This window comes from Jatropha curcas, chromosome 2 (genome assembly GCF_041381405.1).
Source record: "Jatropha curcas cultivar XTBG-Jc1 chromosome 2, XTBG_Jcur_1.0, whole genome shotgun sequence".
NCBI classification, from domain to species: Eukaryota; Viridiplantae; Streptophyta; class Magnoliopsida; order Malpighiales; family Euphorbiaceae; genus Jatropha; species Jatropha curcas.
The window spans coordinates 22,218,722-22,237,837 of NC_143152.1; the positions used below are offsets into that span (position 1 = coordinate 22,218,722).

The following is a 19,116-nucleotide window of genomic DNA, read 5'->3' on the forward strand; positions in this document are numbered from 1 at the left end:
AAGTTATTATTTTTGTTGCATATCTTTCTATACAACTTATTTATGAGTTAGAGAATATTCTAAATATAAAATTATGTTAGGTTATGGAGATTGAGTATTAAATTATATGGAGGATAAGAATATTTTAAATATAAAATAAAGTAAATAATAAATATATCTAATGATGATCTTTGTTGTAGTCATAGTGTAACAATACATTTGTTTGTTACACTGACTACAACAAAAGCATTTGAAATGTCAACAAAACACCATTTTAGTAAATATTTTTTAGAGAACACCATTTTGGGAATTAAATTTTTTTGCAAAACACCATTTTGGAAAAAAAAGCCTCTATTTAGTTAACCCCTTTTTCAAAAAATTTAGGTACTTCATGACACCAACTACTAACCCCGAACCCTTGAGGATTCTTAAAAACAAAAATCTCTCTTTCCATCTATCCTTTTATAAAAGTGTGCTTTCCATAAAAATTACTACACTTATTTGTAGCAACTAAATGAGCATGATCTTCTTTTCCCCGATTGTTAAAATAATATAAAGTATTAACTATATATAGATTTAATTTAAAATTAGCTAGCTCGGCAAGAATGCCCGAGCATAATTCTTAAACTCTTGGAGCAAGTTGAGATACAGTCATTCCAACATGATTAAGATAGTCACACAACTCCTGTTGGAGGGGAAGACGCACATTTACCTTCAAGTCCTTCTCACAAAGAACAAGAGAAGAACTTTGTGTTGTCTCAAAATTAAAATCCCTAGTGTTTCGATGAATAACAAAACAAATAAATTGAAAATTATTATTGAAGAATATTCAGGTTAAAAAAAAGTGAAGAATTAATCTTATTAGTCCAATATTGAAGAATTGTTGAAGATACTTTGAAGATTATTGACTAGTATCTTAGTCAATAGAATTATTTGGATTTATATAAAATAGAAAGATTAAAATGCAATTTCTAAGCACAAAATATATTTTTGTAAAATCTTTCTATAATTATTTAGTAGTTCAAAGCTGATCTTAAATTCAACATTTTAATCCTTGGAATATTATTGATAAAATTTTTTTCATAAAAAGTTGTTTTAAAATTCAAAAATGAGGTTTACTATAAAAAAAAAAAAAAAAAAAAAAAAAAAAAAAAAAAAAACATTTTAGAGGCAATTTTAGAACTCAAAATTGATTGGCTAAGATTTCACCAAATCGAACTTCCCTATCTATATATTTATATAATGTTGAAGCCAAAAATATCCGTGTGAAGCTGACATGTTACTCTATTCATTGAGTATTTCTATTTTTCTTTTTTTATAATTTTTGCACTTTTTATTTTTTTATTATAATTTTTTATTTATTTTTATAATTTGATTGGCTGTTAAAATATTTTTAAATTGAAAAATTAATATTTTAGGATGATAATCAATGCTTTTAAAATTTCACCATATCTATCTAAGCTCGTATTGGATCATCAATAAGAAAAAAGATCATTGGGTAAAAATAGATCTCTGAGATAGATGATTCGTCTTCTTAGTTCTCAATCTGTACATGGCTTCGTCTTCTATTCTAGGTGAGTGATTGTTATTTTTTCTTCTGTTATTTCCTTTTTTATTTACTTATATCTTTTCCTTATTTTTCATTTGTTTTTTTTTAACATGTCCCTTGATAATATGATCAAGAATTTCATCGATTCATGAGCGCTGATCAAGCGGCTCCAAACTCTATTGCTAATCTATTGTTCTCCTGAATTCAGATAGTTATTTTTTTGGTTAATTAATTAAATAAGATTTTTACTTGTGGTTAAATTAATAATTTTTTTTTCCAGTTCTAATTTTGAAAGTCTATATCTCATCCCTATTTTCTTGTACACTAAAACTGTGATTTCCTTTGTCTGTCCAACGAAAACTCTATCAATGATCTCCTTCTTTCTGACTCTCTTTCCCTTTACAGAAAATAAAACCAGCTACCAATCACCCCATACCAAGAAACAATATAATTCTGGACTCTCTTTCCTCTCTCACAGGTATTTTATTCTCATCTATCAAGCGATTGACATCTCTAAAAAAGAATACGTAAAAGCTTTTATTTTTATTTTATTTTTATTCTAGTCTCCTTCATTTGGTTACAAGTCTTTAATAACTTTTTGAGGTTTAGCATTTAACAGAGACAATTGATTAATGTAAAGATGAGGAAAGATGAAGAAAAATGGAGGAATTTGTATTCTATTTAGGAGTTTAGTTTTTGTTCAGTTATTAAGAGACTTAATTGATTAAAGTATTCTTTCTTTATATGATTTTTGGATTTCATTGCAATAAAGACAGAGTAAACCAAAATAATTATTTTGTATATTTATATTGTCCAGGGAATGATCTGTTGCGGAATTTAGCGTGGTAATGGATAAATATTTAGTTTCGATAATTGATGATAAAATGAGAAGTAAAATAATAAATGGAAGAGACACAAGATTTACGTGGAAACCCTCCAATGTAGAGGGAAAAAACCACGGGGCGAGAGAGAAGTAAATGCACTATGAAAAATATGGAGATACAAGTAATTTTACACCCACACAAAAATACACTCAAGATAACACCTCACTACACTCAATGAATATGGTAAGAGTGTGTATAAATGAAAAAAAGGTGGTATATGAAGAGAGTGGATAACTTAGAGAAATGCTCTTGGAGGATTTCTTTCTTGGATGAATTTCACTTGGTTGATCTTCTAAATGTGCTCCAAGCAAGGTTGCCTTATATAGAGGTGTATCACCATGTGAACAAATTTCAAGTCTTCTTTCCATTGTTGAAGATGTGCCATCCTAGTCCAAGTTAGCTCACCAACATTGCCAACCAATATTGAATTTTCTTACCCACCAAAAGACTAGTAGTGTGAAACATTGAAGCCACCAAAAAACTAGTAATGTGAACCAACATTGAAGCCACCAAAAGACTAGTATAAGCCATGAGAAACATGTTTCTTAGCCACCAAAGGACTAGTAGTGTGAATCTTAGAATTATAAAGCAATTTTAACAATCTCCACCTTGACTTAAATTCTAAGATGATCTCCTTACAAAATGATGTGCATATTCCTTTCTCGCCATGCCCCAAAGGGCCTTTAGAATTGGTGAACACTGATCAAGTCCAAGCAATGCTTGAACTTGAGATTTGGAACTGGTTTCGTGAGCATATCCGCAGGATTATGAGTTGTAGCAATTTTCTTCACGATGATCTTCCCATCTGCCACAACATCCCGAATAAAATATTGCCTCACATCAATGTGCTTGGTTCTTTCATGATACATTTGATTTTTAGTTAAATGAATAGCACTTTGACTATCACAAAATACAGTAACAACATCTTGGGTTAAACCAAGATCAGTAACCAAACCTCTTAACCAGATTGCTTCTTTGACTCCTTCCGTGATTGCAATATATTCTGCCTCCGTAGTTGACAGTGCCACAATGGACTGGAGGCTAGCTTTCCAGCTAATGGCAGAATTGCATAAAGTAAATACATAACCTGACAAAGACCTTCTCTTATCAAGATCACCTGCATAATCAGAGTCAACATATCCAACAATAATATTCGGTGTCACCTTATTCCTATCAAAAACCAATCCAGTGTCCACAGAACCTTTCAAGTAACGAAATATCCATTTAACTGCTTGCCAATGTTCTTTACCTGGATTACTCATATATCTGCTCACAACACTAATTGCCTGTGCAAGATCAGGTCTAGTGCATACCATAGCATACATAAGACTACCAACTGCACTAGAATAGGGCACATGTGACAATTGCTCTTTCTCTTCATTAGACTGAGGGCAAAAATCAGATGATAATTTAAAATGAGCTGCAAGAGGAGTACTCACAGGTTTTGAGTTATTCATGTTGAATCTCTCAAGAACCTTCTCAATGTAATTTCTTTGAGATAAATACAATTTTCCAACTGATCGGTCTCTATGAATCTCCATACCAAGAATTTTCTTTGCAGCACCAAGATCTTTCATCTCAAATTCACTGCTCAACTGATCTTTCAATTCTTTGATTAGTGACTTATCACGAGCAGCAATTAGCATGTCATCAACATATAACAATAAGTAGACAAAAGATCCATCTGAAAACTTCTTGTGATAAACACAATTATCATACTGACTACGACAATACCCATGCTCAACCATAAAGGAATCAAACCTTTTGTACCATTGTCTTGGGGACTGTTTTAGTCCATAAAGAGACTTCTTCAAGTGACAAACATAGTCTTCTTTTCCAGGAACAACAAATCCTTCTGGTTGTTGCATATAAATCTGCTCCTCGAGCTCTCCATGTAAGAAAGCAGTCTTGACATCAAGTTGTTCTAATTTAAGATCCTGCAAGGCAACAAGGGCAAGAAGTACACGTATAGAAGTGTGACGAACAACAGGAGAAAACACTTCATTAAAGTCTACACCATGTTTTTGAGTGTAGCCTTTAGCAACTAAACGTGCTTTATATCTTGCATCTTCAACTCCGGGATTGCCTTCTTTCTTCTTATAGACCCATTTACAGCCTACAACTCTTTGGCCTTTTGGTAATTTCACCAACTGCCAAGTATCATTCTTGTGCAGAGATTCAATTTCTTCTTGCATCGCAACTTGCCACTCAGAAGAATTAGGACATGAGATTGCTTCAGAGTATGTGTGAGGTTCTCCACCTTCAACTGTATCCTCTGCAACAGCAAGAGCATAAGCAACCAAATTCCCTTCATTATATCTTTCAGGCCGTTTGATTTCTCTCCTGGGTCTATCTCTGGCAATAGAATAGTTTTCACGACGATCTGGTTCAGTGGAATCAGGAACCTCCGATGTGATCGGAGATGAGGAAATATTCTCTTTGCTAGGAGTTGGTATTTCAAACTCAAGCTCCACCTTCTCGTCGGTTTTCTTCGAATCACCTGTGTCAGAAGGAGAAGAACTGACAGTTTCTTTTTCAGGGAGAATTAGCACATTTTCATTGAAAGTAACGTCCCTACTGATAATTACTTTCTTAAGTTCAGGACACCACAAGCGATACCCTTTCACACCAGATGCATAACCAATAAATATGCATTTTCGAGCTCTAGGCTCTAATTTTCCCTGATTGACATGTGCATATGCAGGACATCCAAAAATTTTCAAATTTGAATAATCAACAGGATTACCTGACCAAACTTCCTCTGGAATCTTGAAGTCGAGTGATGTGTGTGGGGAACGATTCACCAAATAACATGAGGTAGATGCAGCTTCGGCCCAAAATTCTTTAGGCAAGGCAGCATTAGAGAGCATGCAACGAACTCTCTCCATCAATGTCCTGTTCATTCGTTCTGCAACGCCATTTTGTTGAGGCGTACCAGCAACTGTACGGTGTCTCACAATGCCTTCATTTTCGCAGAATGCGTTGAAATCACCTCCACAAAATTCTAGACCATTATCGGTCCTGAGTCGCTTGACCTTCTTCCCTGTCTGGTTTTCCATCAAAATCTTCCACTTCTTAAAAGTGGAAAAAACTTCATCTTTGTGCTTTAAAAAATAAGCCCAGACTTTACGAGAAAAATCATCAATGATGGTCAGCATGTAACGATGTCCTCCTTTTGAAGGAACACGTGAGGGTCCCCAAAGATCTGAATGAATATAGTCAAGAGTACCTTTGGTTCTATGAATTCCGGTACCGAAAGTTAATCTTTTCTGTTTACCGAGAATGCAATGTTCACAGAACTCCAACCTACCGGTATTCTGACCGCACAAAAGACCTCTCTTGCTCAGGATGGTCATTCCTTTTTCACTCATATGGCCAAGTCGCATATGCCATAATTTTGTGACATCTGAATCTGACATAGATAATGATACAGCAGCAGAACTTATAACAGTAGATCCCTGCAACACATACAAGCTTCCAGATCTGTTAGCTTTCATTAAAATAAGGGCACCTTTAGAGACCTTTAGAACTCCACCTTCAGCTGCATATTTACACCCAAGGGACTCCAGGGTGCCAAGAGAGATAAGGTTCCGTTTCAAGTCGGGAACATGTCTAACACCGGTTAAAGTTCTAATCATGCCATCATGCATTTTAATTCTAATTGTTCCTTTTCCAACAACTTTACACTGAGCATTATTCCCCATTAAGACAATACCACAATCAACAGATTCATAAGTGGTAAACCAATCTTTATGGGGACACATGTGATAGGAACAAGCAGAATCTAGAATCCACTCCGTTTTAGATCTAGTTCCAAAATCAGTAACAGACAAAACTTCACCTTCAGACTCTTTTTGTGCAATACTTGCTTCAGCTGAATTTTCTGAATTCTTCTGATTTTTGTTTTCGCCCTTTTGCTGCTTATTTTTCAACTTAAAACATTCTGAAATTACATGTCCCTTTTTCTTGCAATAGCGACAAAATTTCTTATTATCTCGGCCTCTAGACTTTGATCTGGATTTACTTCTACTGCTACTACTGTGATCCATAGTTCTCCCCCTAACAATTAACCCTTCAGCTTCATCCTTTGAATTATTCTCATAGTCATATTTTTCTTTTGACAAGAGATTTTGTTTGACATCATCAAAGGTTAGGGTCTCATTACCACCGTATAACATAATATCTTTAAAGTTACGGTAAGATCGGGGGAGTGAGCAAACTAACAAAACAGCTTTATCTTCATCATTAATTTCAACATCTAAATTTTCCAAATCAACTATGATGGAATTAAACTCATCAAGGTGAGTTTGAATGGGTGTACCTTCGACCATCTTAATGGTATAGAGGCGCTCCTTGAGACGAATAATGTTGGCAAGACTCTTCGTCATATACAATGACTCCAACTTAAGCCATAAACCTGCAGCTGTATCCTCCTTGATAACCTCTCGCAGAACTTCTTTGGATAAACAAAGTTGGATTGCTGACAAGGCTTTTTCATCTAACTCTTCCCAATCTTCATCCGACATGGTGTTCGGCTTTTTCGCCTTTCCTGCAAGGGCCTTTTTCAACCGATGCTGGGTGAGAACGGCCATCATCTGAACTCGCCAAATGCCAAAACTGATTTTTCCATCAAACTTCTCAACATCAAATTTCATGACAGAAGCCATGTTGTGAAATCCAAATAAATATTACAACGCTCTGATACCAGTTTGTTGCGGAATTTAGCGTGGTAATGGATAAATATTTAGTTTCGATAATTGATGATAAAATGAGAAGTAAAATAATAAATGGAAGAGACACAAGATTTACGTGGAAACCCTCCAATGTAGAGGGAAAAAACCACGGGGCGAGAGAGAAGTAAATGCACTATGAAAAATATGGAGATACAAGTAATTTTACACCCACACAAAAATACACTCAAGATAACACCTCACTACACTCAATGAATATGGTAAGAGTGTGTATAAATGAAAAAAAGGTGGTATATGAAGAGAGTGGATAACTTAGAGAAATGCTCTTGGAGGATTTCTTTCTTGGATGAATTTCACTTGGTTGATCTTCTAAATGTGCTCCAAGCAAGGTTGCCTTATATAGAGGTGTATCACCATGTGAACAAATTTCAAGTCTTCTTTCCATTGTTGAAGATGTGCCATCCTAGTCCAAGTTAGCTCACCAACATTGCCAACCAATATTGAATTTTCTTACCCACCAAAAGACTAGTAGTGTGAAACATTGAAGCCACCAAAAAACTAGTAATGTGAACCAACATTGAAGCCACCAAAAGACTAGTATAAGCCATGAGAAACATGTTTCTTAGCCACCAAAGGACTAGTAGTGTGAATCTTAGAATTATAAAGCAATTTTAACATGATCAATCATGGGAAAGTGTACAAATTAGTTTTAGAACACTTTCAAATTCATAATCACATATCAACTTGCCGAGGTCAGTATCTTTTTTCCACACCCTGTAGTGATTGCAATACCTCAAAAATATAACGGGTAGTTTTTAGTAGTTGATGTTTACTTTCCCTTTAAAATGGCAGAGAATAGGAAGCAATTAATGTATTACTGGTAGTCAAAGAGGTTTCAAGGAATATTAGTCGCACTAGAAACAAGAAACAGGGAGGCAGATTCAAGTGTAACTCCATAGCAGAAATTACTCCCAATATACAATTGCACCAAGTGATTGTTCTTTATGATTTAAAACATAACATTTTCTAATGTTTCTGACTCAAGCATTTCGAATCATTTATGAGACTGTGCTTATTTTTCCATCTATAGAAGTTTGGTGTTTTCAAACAACTAGGATGGTCAGATATGATTGTTATAATATTTTGAGTTACTTAAGTTTTGTGATAAATATGGAGGTTCCCATAATCCATGGAGTAAAAGCACTCATAAAATTGAGATTGGATATGTTAACGGTAAATATATATATTGTTATGAATGGATAACACATGAGATTGTTCTATTTCTAACAGCAGGTTGGGTTCAAGCATTCCTCCATTTGCTCGATCACAACCACATCAAATGCACACGGTTAAGCCTTCCATTGCACCTACTCTTGCTCTATCCCATCAAGGTACTACATATAACTATTATGGCAACTTACTATATGAGTGATGCTGGCATTTACTAATGTTATATCAGCCATTGTAGCATTTGCTTCTGGTCCTAATAGGGCTCCTTTGTCAAGAATATACTATCATTACCAAAACCATGTGAAACCTCTTGTGGTTGCTCCTTCCCCTATGAAGACCAAGGTAATATTTGGACATCAACCTTACTTCTCTCTCTATATCATATATTTACGACTTTAAAAGAATTTCTGGCAGATTGTGATCGAGTTTGCACCGAACAAGCAACTCCTTTTGGTTCACCATTTAGTTGTGTGTTTTTTTTTTTTTTTTTTGCGAAAGTTAGATTTTTAGATGTAGCTCCTTATTTTCTTTTTCCAGTAATTAATCAGCTAGAGATTGAGGTTGCTGCAGGGACATATTTGGAGCAAAGTCAAGTGAAAATAATAGGTGCAAATGCTGGTCAAAATCTCAGAAAAATTGGGTGCAGGTGTTTCTAAAAAGTCCTGCTATCAACATGGCTCCCATAGTTGGGAAATTTATAAAGTATTTAAGGATATTATTTCTAGCAATTATAATATTTAGAAGTAATTAAATTCTTTACAAGTTCAGACTCAAATTCATAATATCGAATCCAAAATCTACCTAAACAATTATGAAAAAAGTCATCAATTTCATTTTTAAAATCATTTGTGAGGTCATTTGAAAACATCAAATTAAAATGCAAAAAATCAAATGGACAATTTTTAAAATTCTAAATCAACAATTTTATGATTAAATGTAGGATTAATTATTATTAATAATAAAATTTTAATATTATATAGCAAATTAAGAACTTTTTAGTATAATTTAATAGCTATTGTTATAAATACTTGAATGCAAAATTTTCAGTATGTACTAAATAATTACTACATAAAATATAATTTAGAGTAATAAAGTAATCCATGCATTACGCGGAGTCTTCACATAGTTTTTTTAGCAATAAGGCCCAACAATCATTTTTATTTTCCCTCCTCATTGTTGTCTTTTTGCCGCCAACATCATGCTTCTTCTCGTTGAAATTTTTCAAGTCTCTTTCTTCTTTGTAACGGAAGAAAACTGAGTTCCTAAGTGTAAAAACTTGGCTTGACATAATCACAATTAAAATAAGTTTAACCTTCAAATTTTAAAATTATTTTTTCTACTCTTCAGCCCCCTAATTCTCTTCATCTATGTTCTTAAATCTTTGAGATATTCTTGAGATAGAAATGATGATTTCAACAACATACCTTTGAAGAACAATTTTTGATTTTCATCATCTTGCTCTGATTTTTAAGAATTGTTCTTCCTGTGCTTAATCTGCATTTTTCTCTATCTATTATTAATGTGTAATCTTTCATAGATGAGGGATTTTCAAATTGAAAACCCAATGTGTTTATCTTTGGGGATAAAGCTGGTTGTAAGAATTATCAAGCAACCTTCTCCTGAAAGAGATTAACGTCTTAAACTGAGTTTTATGTGCTTTGTAAAACAGAAGCGTTAGAGTTTTACTAAAACCTCAGAAAATCTAATAGGACATGTTCGGTCTAAGTTAGACATATATTCCTTATACTATGGTTTTGTTCCTTACCCTTTAAAAATAGATGGAATAGTTAAGAATTTCAAGAGGTGTTTTTAGAAGTGGATGCAGGTATGTTAGTGTCGTAATATTATAAATCTTTTTGTATTCTTTCTTTTTTTTTTTTCTCTTGAAATTTTACTTCATTATACTTATATTATTCACTTACTTGATTAGCCTTTATAAAGATGAAAAGTTATTGATATCATTCGTATTTGAATGACTAAGTTTCAATATTTTTGGAAGAAATGAATTCCTGGATTTCTATTCATGATTTCTGCACTTAAACTCTGTTCTACTCTGTTTATTGAAATATGAAATAGAGCAGTTCCGTAAATTTAAAGTTTACAAATTTTTGAGTTTCCTTTTGCTCTGACATTTGTTTCTTTTATAAACTCAGTCAAAGTTGTTATATTTCGATTGCAAACGTTTTGATTTTGATTTTTAGAAGTTAAATTTTTAGAAAATTCAATTTCTATATAGTTAAAAATAAGGGTATATATGCAATGCCTCGCTACCATTGCCATTTGGAAGTTGGAGGAATTGAAAGGGAGAAAAGAGAGAATAAATATTTTTCCAAATGGGGTTAAGATTTGTTTGCAGGGACGAAGGCGTGTCCGACTCTTTGCGTTTTATCTCTGAGAGTCAGTAGCCACACACCTAACGCTGTTGGGGAACCAATAGCATCAGAAAGAATATCCCTTGGCATATCTCTTCAACTGGGGACAAGATTCTCATCATCATTTGCAACTAAAAAGCTACTGTTAGTGTTAGATTATCAGATGCAAACCCTGCTACGTACGACATCCATCCGATCCAGTCATTCGAAACGGAGCCGACCCGGTCCAATGATTGAATTGGATTAATATTAAACGAAGATAAAATATTTAATATTAAAAAATGTCATTTTTAAATGAAAAATATATCTTTTTAGTTTAATTTACTAAACACTTCAACAGCAATATGTTTTAAACAATATTTTTATGAATTGAAATTAAAATTTTATGAAGAATTTAATACATTAAATTTTGTAGTGAGTGAAAGTAAACGCGGAGCCTATATGATTATTTCTTTTTCTTCTTTTAGGTATCTTAATTTATAAGAAAAAATTTATTTAAAGATAATCCATAACCTTACTTCACTTATTACCAAACTAATGAAATTAAATATTTTTATTAAAACGAGAGTATTTCTTACCATACATTTAAAAAGAAGAATAAATTCGAAACATTTTTAACGAATACTTAATTTAATTTATTTAGTTTATAAGTGAAGTCATTAACCCATCTATTTAAATTTTTTCCTAATTTATGTTAGGTAGGTTCTTGTACTTTTTTTTTTTTTGCGATTAGGGCACTCCAATCTATAAGAGAGAAATAACATTACAAATCATTTTATGTAATAGAACTTCCACTTTAATCAATAGGCTAAGGCTTCATTAACCTACAATATAATAAAAAAAATGTATTTTTTTTAGTTTATGGTCCATTTAATATTTAATATAGTAAAAGAAAATCATAACATCCATTAAAAAAAAAAAAGCATAACATATAAAATATACATAATCTAAAACTATAATTAAATATAACTGAGTATTTATTTTCGTAGCAACAATATAATAATACATTTTTTAAAAAATGTAGAATAATATTTGATATGCAAGTCCAAGGCAATAAAAAAATACATATTTTTTTTTATTATTTTGTAGGGTTAAATAAAAGGATTCTCAAATAAAAGTGCTAATGCTACGATCGGTCCATAAATTATTAAAGCTTCCATAAAAGCCAGACTAAGCGATAAAGTACCTCGTATTTTTCCCTCCACCTCGAGTTGTCTCGGATCTATTCATTAAAAAGAATTGAATCAATACATATAGGTACTATATTGGATTTGAATCAGATTTAGAATCAATCCATATTGATTGATTGCCTCCATTATGTTATTGCTAGCAAATACCATTATTTTTTGTTTTGGATCTTCCAAATTATTGTTGCAGGAGATCCAGACCCATTTTTTTCTAATCCTTCGATAAAAAGATTCATTCTCTTCATAAAAAATAGGAGGTAGAACCAATAAAGATTTCTTTTTCGATTCATCCCTGGAGTTGAATACCTCATTCAATAATTTTTTTTATCCAATCTGTAAGAATCAATAAAAAAAGGTAAATCTTTTTTTATACTATCTCTATTTCATAATACTTGTCACATTTAAGAAAATAGTTTGTTTCAAAATACTTGTCACATTTGTGGTTTCAATGAGTAGTAAATCCTTTTTTTTCATGTTTTCCATTTGTGTATAACTAATATTTATAACTTCAATTTAATGGTTTTCTTAAAAAATTAATATTAAATGAAGGCAATATAATCAATTTACTCAATAATTATTATAATTTAGACAAACTTAATGATTTTCTTAAGAGGTGTGAAATTTTAAATGTGGCAAATAATATGGAAAGAGGAAGTAATCTCTTAATTTTCTTAACTGAATTGATTAGTATGTCTTTTCCTAATATAGTGATTTTGCAAGTTAAATTTTACATGTTATGGTCACTTGAAAAAAAAATTATTACCTCTATTTCATAATATTAATATTTAGAATTTCACGTCTTTTAAAAAAATTATTAAATTTTTCTAAATTATAATAAATTATTGAATAAATTGATTATATTACTTTTTAATTTAACATTAGTTCTTTAAGAAAACCATTAAGTTAGAAGTAATAATTATTGGTCATGTATAAAGGATAAATATGAAAAAAAAATTTATTACTCCTTAAAATTATAAATGTGACAAATATTTAAGAACAAATTATTTTTCAACTACCATAGGTATTATGGAACTGGATGTAGTATTTTTATTAAAATTAAGAGATTTTATTGAGGAGAAAAATACAGTAAAATTCATACATTTAATTATAAGTTATAACAACTAACTTTTTGCAATTTGAGTTCAAAATTCGAACTGTGAGAATCGAAGGAAAAAAATGGAGGATGCCTCAATTATTTGCGAAGCTTTCTCATAAACGGCATCTTATTATTTTCCCGAGGAATTTGATGCGCGAAATAACTCTTACGCTGTCCGTAACTCTCTCCCTGTATATAACAAGGGAAACAAACGGCCCATTGTCGCTGTTAGTGCTGCTGTTGCAACGTGAAAGCTCTTCACAAAATCACAAAGAAGGAACAGCCTTTCACATTTCATCATCGTCATCACCAACATCTCTCACTCACATTTAAATATGGCTGAAAATGGTAGAACCCCATTTATATATTTCTTTATTTTTGAATTGGATATGTGGTTTTTTTTTTTTTTTTTTTTGGTGGCTTGCCTCTATTCAATAATTGTTTTTTCCCGTTTCCTTTTAGATTCACTATCTGCGTTCCTGGAAAGTGCTGTTGATGCAGCCAAAAAAGCTGGCGAGGTTTATCCATTTTTCAATTTCGTTTTCACTTTCTTTTCTTTAATCAAATTTGAGGTTTTTTTTTTCTTTATTTTTTTTTTGTCGTAATTCTCGTGGATTTACAGGTTATTCGCAAGGGATTTTACCAGACCAAGCATGTTGAGCATAAGGGCCAGGTACCACTTTTTATTTTATTTATTTTATTTATTTCTGATTATCTGTTTATAACAATATTTTGCCATAATAGTGGTGCATCAGTTGATCATTGAGTTGATTCACATCTGTAGTGATTTTTTTTTATGTGTTGTTTACACGACAAAACAATTCTTGGAATCAGAAATCATAAAATAAATTTAATTGAAAACCAGATGCAGATTTGTTGATATATTTATATTTGATTTGTAATGCAATTGGATATGATTGCCTGTGAAGGACATGCCTTTACTACATTTTAATGGGCAAATAACAAAGGAGATTTCTAAACTTTGAATTTGTTTCTAGTTTGATCACAATATATCAATTTGATACAGATGAATCACTGGAGTTATTTATTTATTTTTTTCAATTTGATCACATATGGGATTTTTCAGCAAAAATCTGCAGGAAATACTGACATGGACAGTCATCTGATTCATATAATTTTGGTTTGCAATAACTTGGGTCAGGCACAATGATAAGTCGGTTTAAATGGGTAAGCTAGCCGTTCATCGCAATCATTCTGGTAAACTATTTGCCAGAAAATCTCAAATGTAATCAAATTGGCAAAAAAAATAAAAAAAATTAAAATTTAGCAACTCATCTGAAAGAACTTAATCTTCTGTAAATCAAATTAGAAACAAGCTCAAAGTTTAATGACCCCTAATTTCATTTACCCGCATTTTAGTGATACTGTACTTTCTTGATTGGCTTTGAAAGCTTAAAGGAAGAAAAAAATTGAATACATGTTAAGTTTTCTAATGCAAATTCCTAATATTCCCAGGATGGCCATATTCAATTCAAGAATTTTGATGTTTCTGTTATTATTTTAGTTTTGAGGATGCTTGATTAGTCAACATTTTATTACTAGTCTTGAAGTTTTGTTTTGAAAATTGCATTTATTAATTAAGTTGTATTTTTTTTTTCTCATTTTTATATGACACAATAGCTGCAGTGAGAATGATCGAGTGTATAAGTCTGCTTTGTTCTAGGTGATGGATGAGGGCTTTTTTGAAGATTAGGGATGAGGGAGGAGTTAAGTCAAGCATAGTCATACTTATATTTAATGTTTACTTTACTACTACATTGCAGGTGGATTTAGTCACAGAAACTGACAAAGCTTGTGAAGATCTCATTTTTAATCATCTCAAGGAGTGTTACCCCACACATGAGGTTGACTCCTCATATTTCCTTTCTTCTCCTTGTAGCTAATGAAGTTCAGGATTATTGCTGAATGCTGAGTGTGGAGCATGTTGTCTGCTCAGAGTGCTATTCTTGTTCTTTCTAAAGTTTCCATTTATTGGTTTTAATTTTAGTTCATTGGGGAAGAAACTACTGCTGCAAATGGTGTTTCAGAGCTGACCGATGAACCCACATGGATAGTTGATCCTCTTGATGGAACAACCAACTTTGTGCATGGGTAAATTACATTTTCTATTGTTGTTTGGTGAAGGTGATTTCTTGTTGTTTATTTGCTTATATAACTTTTATCTGTTATGTCAAAACAAATTTTGGTTGCAGTTTCCCATTTGTGTGCATTTCTATTGGCCTTACCATTGGAAAGGTTCCCACTGTAGGTGTCGTTTACAACCCAATATTGAATGAGGTGAGAATTCTTATGTTCCACTTACTCTTAACTACAATTAACATAGACAGAAATATGATGTAGAATATGCAGAACTATCAAACTGAATTATGTATAGCCTGAGTGATAAATTTCATCGTGTAGGTCTTATATAGATTGCACCTATCGCAGATGATGAATTCTTATTGGTTTCTGTCTCCTTCGTGATGTCAGCGCTGTCCATATTTAAATGTTGAATAGAAGTGAATCTGATCCTGACTAGGAAATTAGGCAAGCAAATGTCTTTAATATTACTTCTTGCTCATAACCTGCACATGGTGGTACATTGTTCCACTGGATGATGGAGTTACAAATTTTTATAGTTTTAAATCATGTTATAGAAAAGTCAGTTACTTCTTAAGAAAAACTAACAGTTAAGATTTTTGTTTTGTAGCTTTTCACGGGCATCAAAGGAAAAGGTGCTTTTTTGAATGGAAACCCTATAAAAGGTAACTGAGTTCACTATTGTCAATCTTCAAGTTTGTATATGCTTATTGTACTTTTTCTTCCCACAGATTTTAATTAGCTGTATTCTTGTCTCAAATATACAGTATCATCTAAAACAGAGCTTGTGAAGTCTCTTCTTGCAACAGAGGTGTGAGTTTCAGCCTTTTTCTTTATCTTCTTTGCTATGGATATGGCTTTAGCTCTGATATGGACATGTAAAAGGTAGTGTTAAGTTGGTGAGAGTTCGAAAAAGAAAGAATTTAGCTTGAGTTTTAACAAACTAATCAAAATGACTCTTCGAATGTGCTTTCCGTGCTGATTTTATTTCCTGGAATCCTCTTAGAAACTCCAGATCAAAGTCTGCCTTTCCCAACTGTCTTTTAGCCTGCCAAAGATATACAAGTTTAGTTCTAATATATTTTATTCTTCATTAGAAAACTTATTTCATCCTATTGAACAAGTTACGTCTTTGCATACCTTTATGTCATCTCAGATGCAGCATGCACTTCAGCTCCATTAAGTACTGTTTGCTGGGCATTCTCTGTATTAAGAGTCTGCAGTCATCTTTTGTCTTTTACATGTGCTGTTGATGACCAAAAGAATGAACATTTTGTTCACAGGGGTTAAAAAGAGCTTAAAGTCTGGCATTGATTTAGTGCCACAAATTTAGATATTGCAATTTTCCTTTATGCACCTAAATTTATGATCCACCCCTGTAAAAATATTCTCGTTCTGTTAAACCTTCGTTTGGGCCTTGGTGTTGCCTCATTGATATAAGGGAGCACTTCTGTAAAAATTTTCTAGCTATAGAAGGTAGTTTTGTTTTCATGTGACTAGCAGAATAGACTATGTTTTGTTAGCAATTGATAATTCTTTTATGTAAGGACCTAGTGCCTCAAAAGGTAGTGTTATTTTCTCTCCTCTTGCCTCTCTATCTCTCGCTGTCCATTTATATGGCAGTTTTTAGAGCTCAACACTAGGAAACTGCTTTCCTGCATCTGAAACTTACACAATGACATGATAACGTACAATATTTGTGATATGCCATTCTCTAAAATAGCTAGGCAGGCAACATTGCATGAAAATATTTTTCGTTTTATGAAGTTAGTGTACTCAAGGAAGGCCAACAAGGATCGAGAAAATTGACCTTCTACAACCAGAGTTCAAAAATTCATTACAACAGTTTAATTAACATAGAACAGAACAACATAAAAAGAAAGGTTCACCATTTCTTTATTAACAAGAATATCAATGTGTAAACATCTACAATATAACCCTTTTAACCTTAAAAATTTTAATATATTGAATTAGTCTTGGAAACAGTGGTTTGGTTTGTATACTGAAATTAGGATTTTAATCATTCAATTTCTCTCTTTTTTTGGTTTTCCCTTTTCGGAGTGTAACATTTTTAAACCATAGTTAAACTTCACAAAAACTTTTGAAAACTAAACCAAGTCAAAGACTCTGGAAAGTTTCCCTAGAGTTCCTGTCATGTTGAGATCTGATCAAAGAAATCCTGTCAAGAGCAGGCTGGAACAAAACGTGACAAGGCTACTGTGGATGCTACTACAAACAGAATCAACAGCTTGCTTTTTAAGGTAAAACTAGAAGTTGCTATGTAAAATTCCACACTTTGGTAAAAAGAAGTGTTGGTATCCATAAAACTCATATCAGTTTCTTTTGTTCTCAGGTGAGATCCATTAGGATGAGCGGCTCCTGCGCATTGAATCTTTGTGGAGTTGCATGTGGAAGACTTGATTTATTTTATGAAACTGGATTTGGGGGTCCATGGTATGTGCTTCTGACTTATTTCAGTGCCAAATGACTAAAACATTTATAATCTTTGTACAAATTATCAATTTAAGCCAATATTCTTTATTTCTTTAAATTTATCTTCAGCTTTTCAGTGATATTGATTTTAGTAATCTTACTTTTAATTAAGAAAATTAAAGTCAAATAAAAATGTTATTTTCATAAATAAAATGATGTTTCTATCTCCTCCTTGTCTGTTTATCCATAGCTAACATTCTAATTTACTTCAAATAATATAATTTTTTTAGTTAATTAGATTGAGATGACTAAAATTGATACAAATCTAAAAGGTTGTAATGTTTATAAAGTTGAAAGGTTTAGCTAAAATTGATAATCAAGCAAAGGTCATTTCTTGTTTCATTTTTTTCAATATCTTAAGGCCTTATTTCAACAAAGTTCAATGTAATACAAGATTGATATGATATACTCTGGTGCTCAGGGATGTTGCAGGTGGCGCTGTGATTCTAGAAGAAGCTGGAGGAGTTGTTTATGACCCGTAAGTGATAATCTTTTCTTTTTTGTTTTTTTCTTTTTTGGGTTTGAACTCATACCTTCATAGCCGTGGAGATTACTCTACTACCACTGAGCTTTTCTACCATTGAGCTAAAGCTTAGTGGTCATAAGCGATAATCTTGGTGACTCCTATATTTTCTTCTAGAACTGAACCCCTGTTACAAGTAGAGTAGATTATTCCCCGATTCTGTGGCGCCAACTGATATAGTGGGGTTTTAATTCAACTGGTATCAGTCATTTTCTTGTAGCACTCAAAAATCAATTTGTCAGTTGCACATGCAATCAGTCAATGTTTTGGGTTCCACAACTGGCAGGCTTGACATCAACTTCTGATATTAATTTGTCATGACACTGAGAACTCAAAAATGCCTGGATTTTGTTTCTAACGTTATAAAATTTGTATTAAGGTTTTGATGGTGGTGGTTGTTTTACATCAGGTCTGGTAAAGATTTTGACATCACCTGTCAAAGAATAGCAGCTTCAAACCCTCTCTTGAAGGATGCATTTGTTGAGGCTTTGCAGGAATCAGAATGAGAAAGCTACTCTTATTTATCAAAGTTACAAATTAATTACTATTAAGAATTTAGTCATTCTTATAATGAACTGCAGATAGCTGAAGGAGCTGTCATTTGTAAGCAACTGTTAGTTATTTTTAGAATCAATCTTGGTTACGAATCTATCTTACTTATTACTTAATTATAGTTTATTTATACGTTGATGGGATTGTTCCCGATCATTTTTCATTAGCTGATAGAATTAGATCTCAAATATTTAAGTTCTATCCAATGAGTCATAATAGATAGAATTCAATATTAAACTAAAATGCATTTGATTATATTATATTCCAGTACTGTTCACCAAATACAACCATTAACTTGTATCGGAATGAAATATGAATATAATGTAATCAAATGCATTTTAAACACTGAGGGCATGAATTAATGTCCATTTTCACTTTTGAACTTTGTGAATTTTCACTTTTGAACTTTGTGAATTTACCTCGGTGACATCCTGAATTTTATAGATGATCTGTTGTACGC

At 32.3% G+C, this 19,116-nt stretch overlaps 2 protein-coding genes across 5 annotated transcripts; both read left to right on the forward strand.

Annotated features, from left to right (window-relative positions):
• The first annotated feature begins 1,366 nt into the window (after positions 1 to 1,366).
• On the forward strand, positions 1,367 to 9,148 carry LOC149498400 (uncharacterized). 4 transcript variants are annotated; one of them, XM_089718428.1, is made up of 5 exons: positions 1,367 to 1,553; positions 1,934 to 2,006; positions 8,394 to 8,494; positions 8,563 to 8,675; positions 8,904 to 9,148. In XM_089718428.1, the coding sequence occupies exons 1-5, from the start codon at positions 1,532 to 1,534 to the stop codon at positions 8,928 to 8,930; spliced, it is 336 nt and encodes a 111-aa protein (XP_089574554.1). In that variant the 5' UTR covers positions 1,367 to 1,531; the 3' UTR covers positions 8,931 to 9,148. The 4 variants fall into 4 exon arrangements, with proteins under 4 accessions (XP_089574554.1, XP_089574556.1, XP_089574555.1 ...); XM_089718430.1 differs by having other exon boundaries at positions 8,572 to 8,675; XM_089718429.1 differs by having other exon boundaries at positions 8,397 to 8,494.
• A 3,883-nt stretch (positions 9,149 to 13,031) lies between these two features.
• On the forward strand, positions 13,032 to 18,812 carry VTC4 (Inositol monophosphatase family protein). The gene is made up of 12 exons (XM_089717934.1): positions 13,032 to 13,336; positions 13,451 to 13,506; positions 13,611 to 13,661; positions 14,773 to 14,853; positions 14,997 to 15,100; positions 15,202 to 15,286; positions 15,699 to 15,753; positions 15,856 to 15,899; positions 17,281 to 17,349; positions 17,442 to 17,542; positions 18,003 to 18,059; positions 18,514 to 18,812. The coding sequence occupies exons 1-12, from the start codon at positions 13,324 to 13,326 to the stop codon at positions 18,608 to 18,610; spliced, it is 813 nt and encodes a 270-aa protein (XP_089574060.1). The 5' UTR covers positions 13,032 to 13,323; the 3' UTR covers positions 18,611 to 18,812.
• Positions 18,813 to 19,116: the final 304 nt, after the last annotated feature.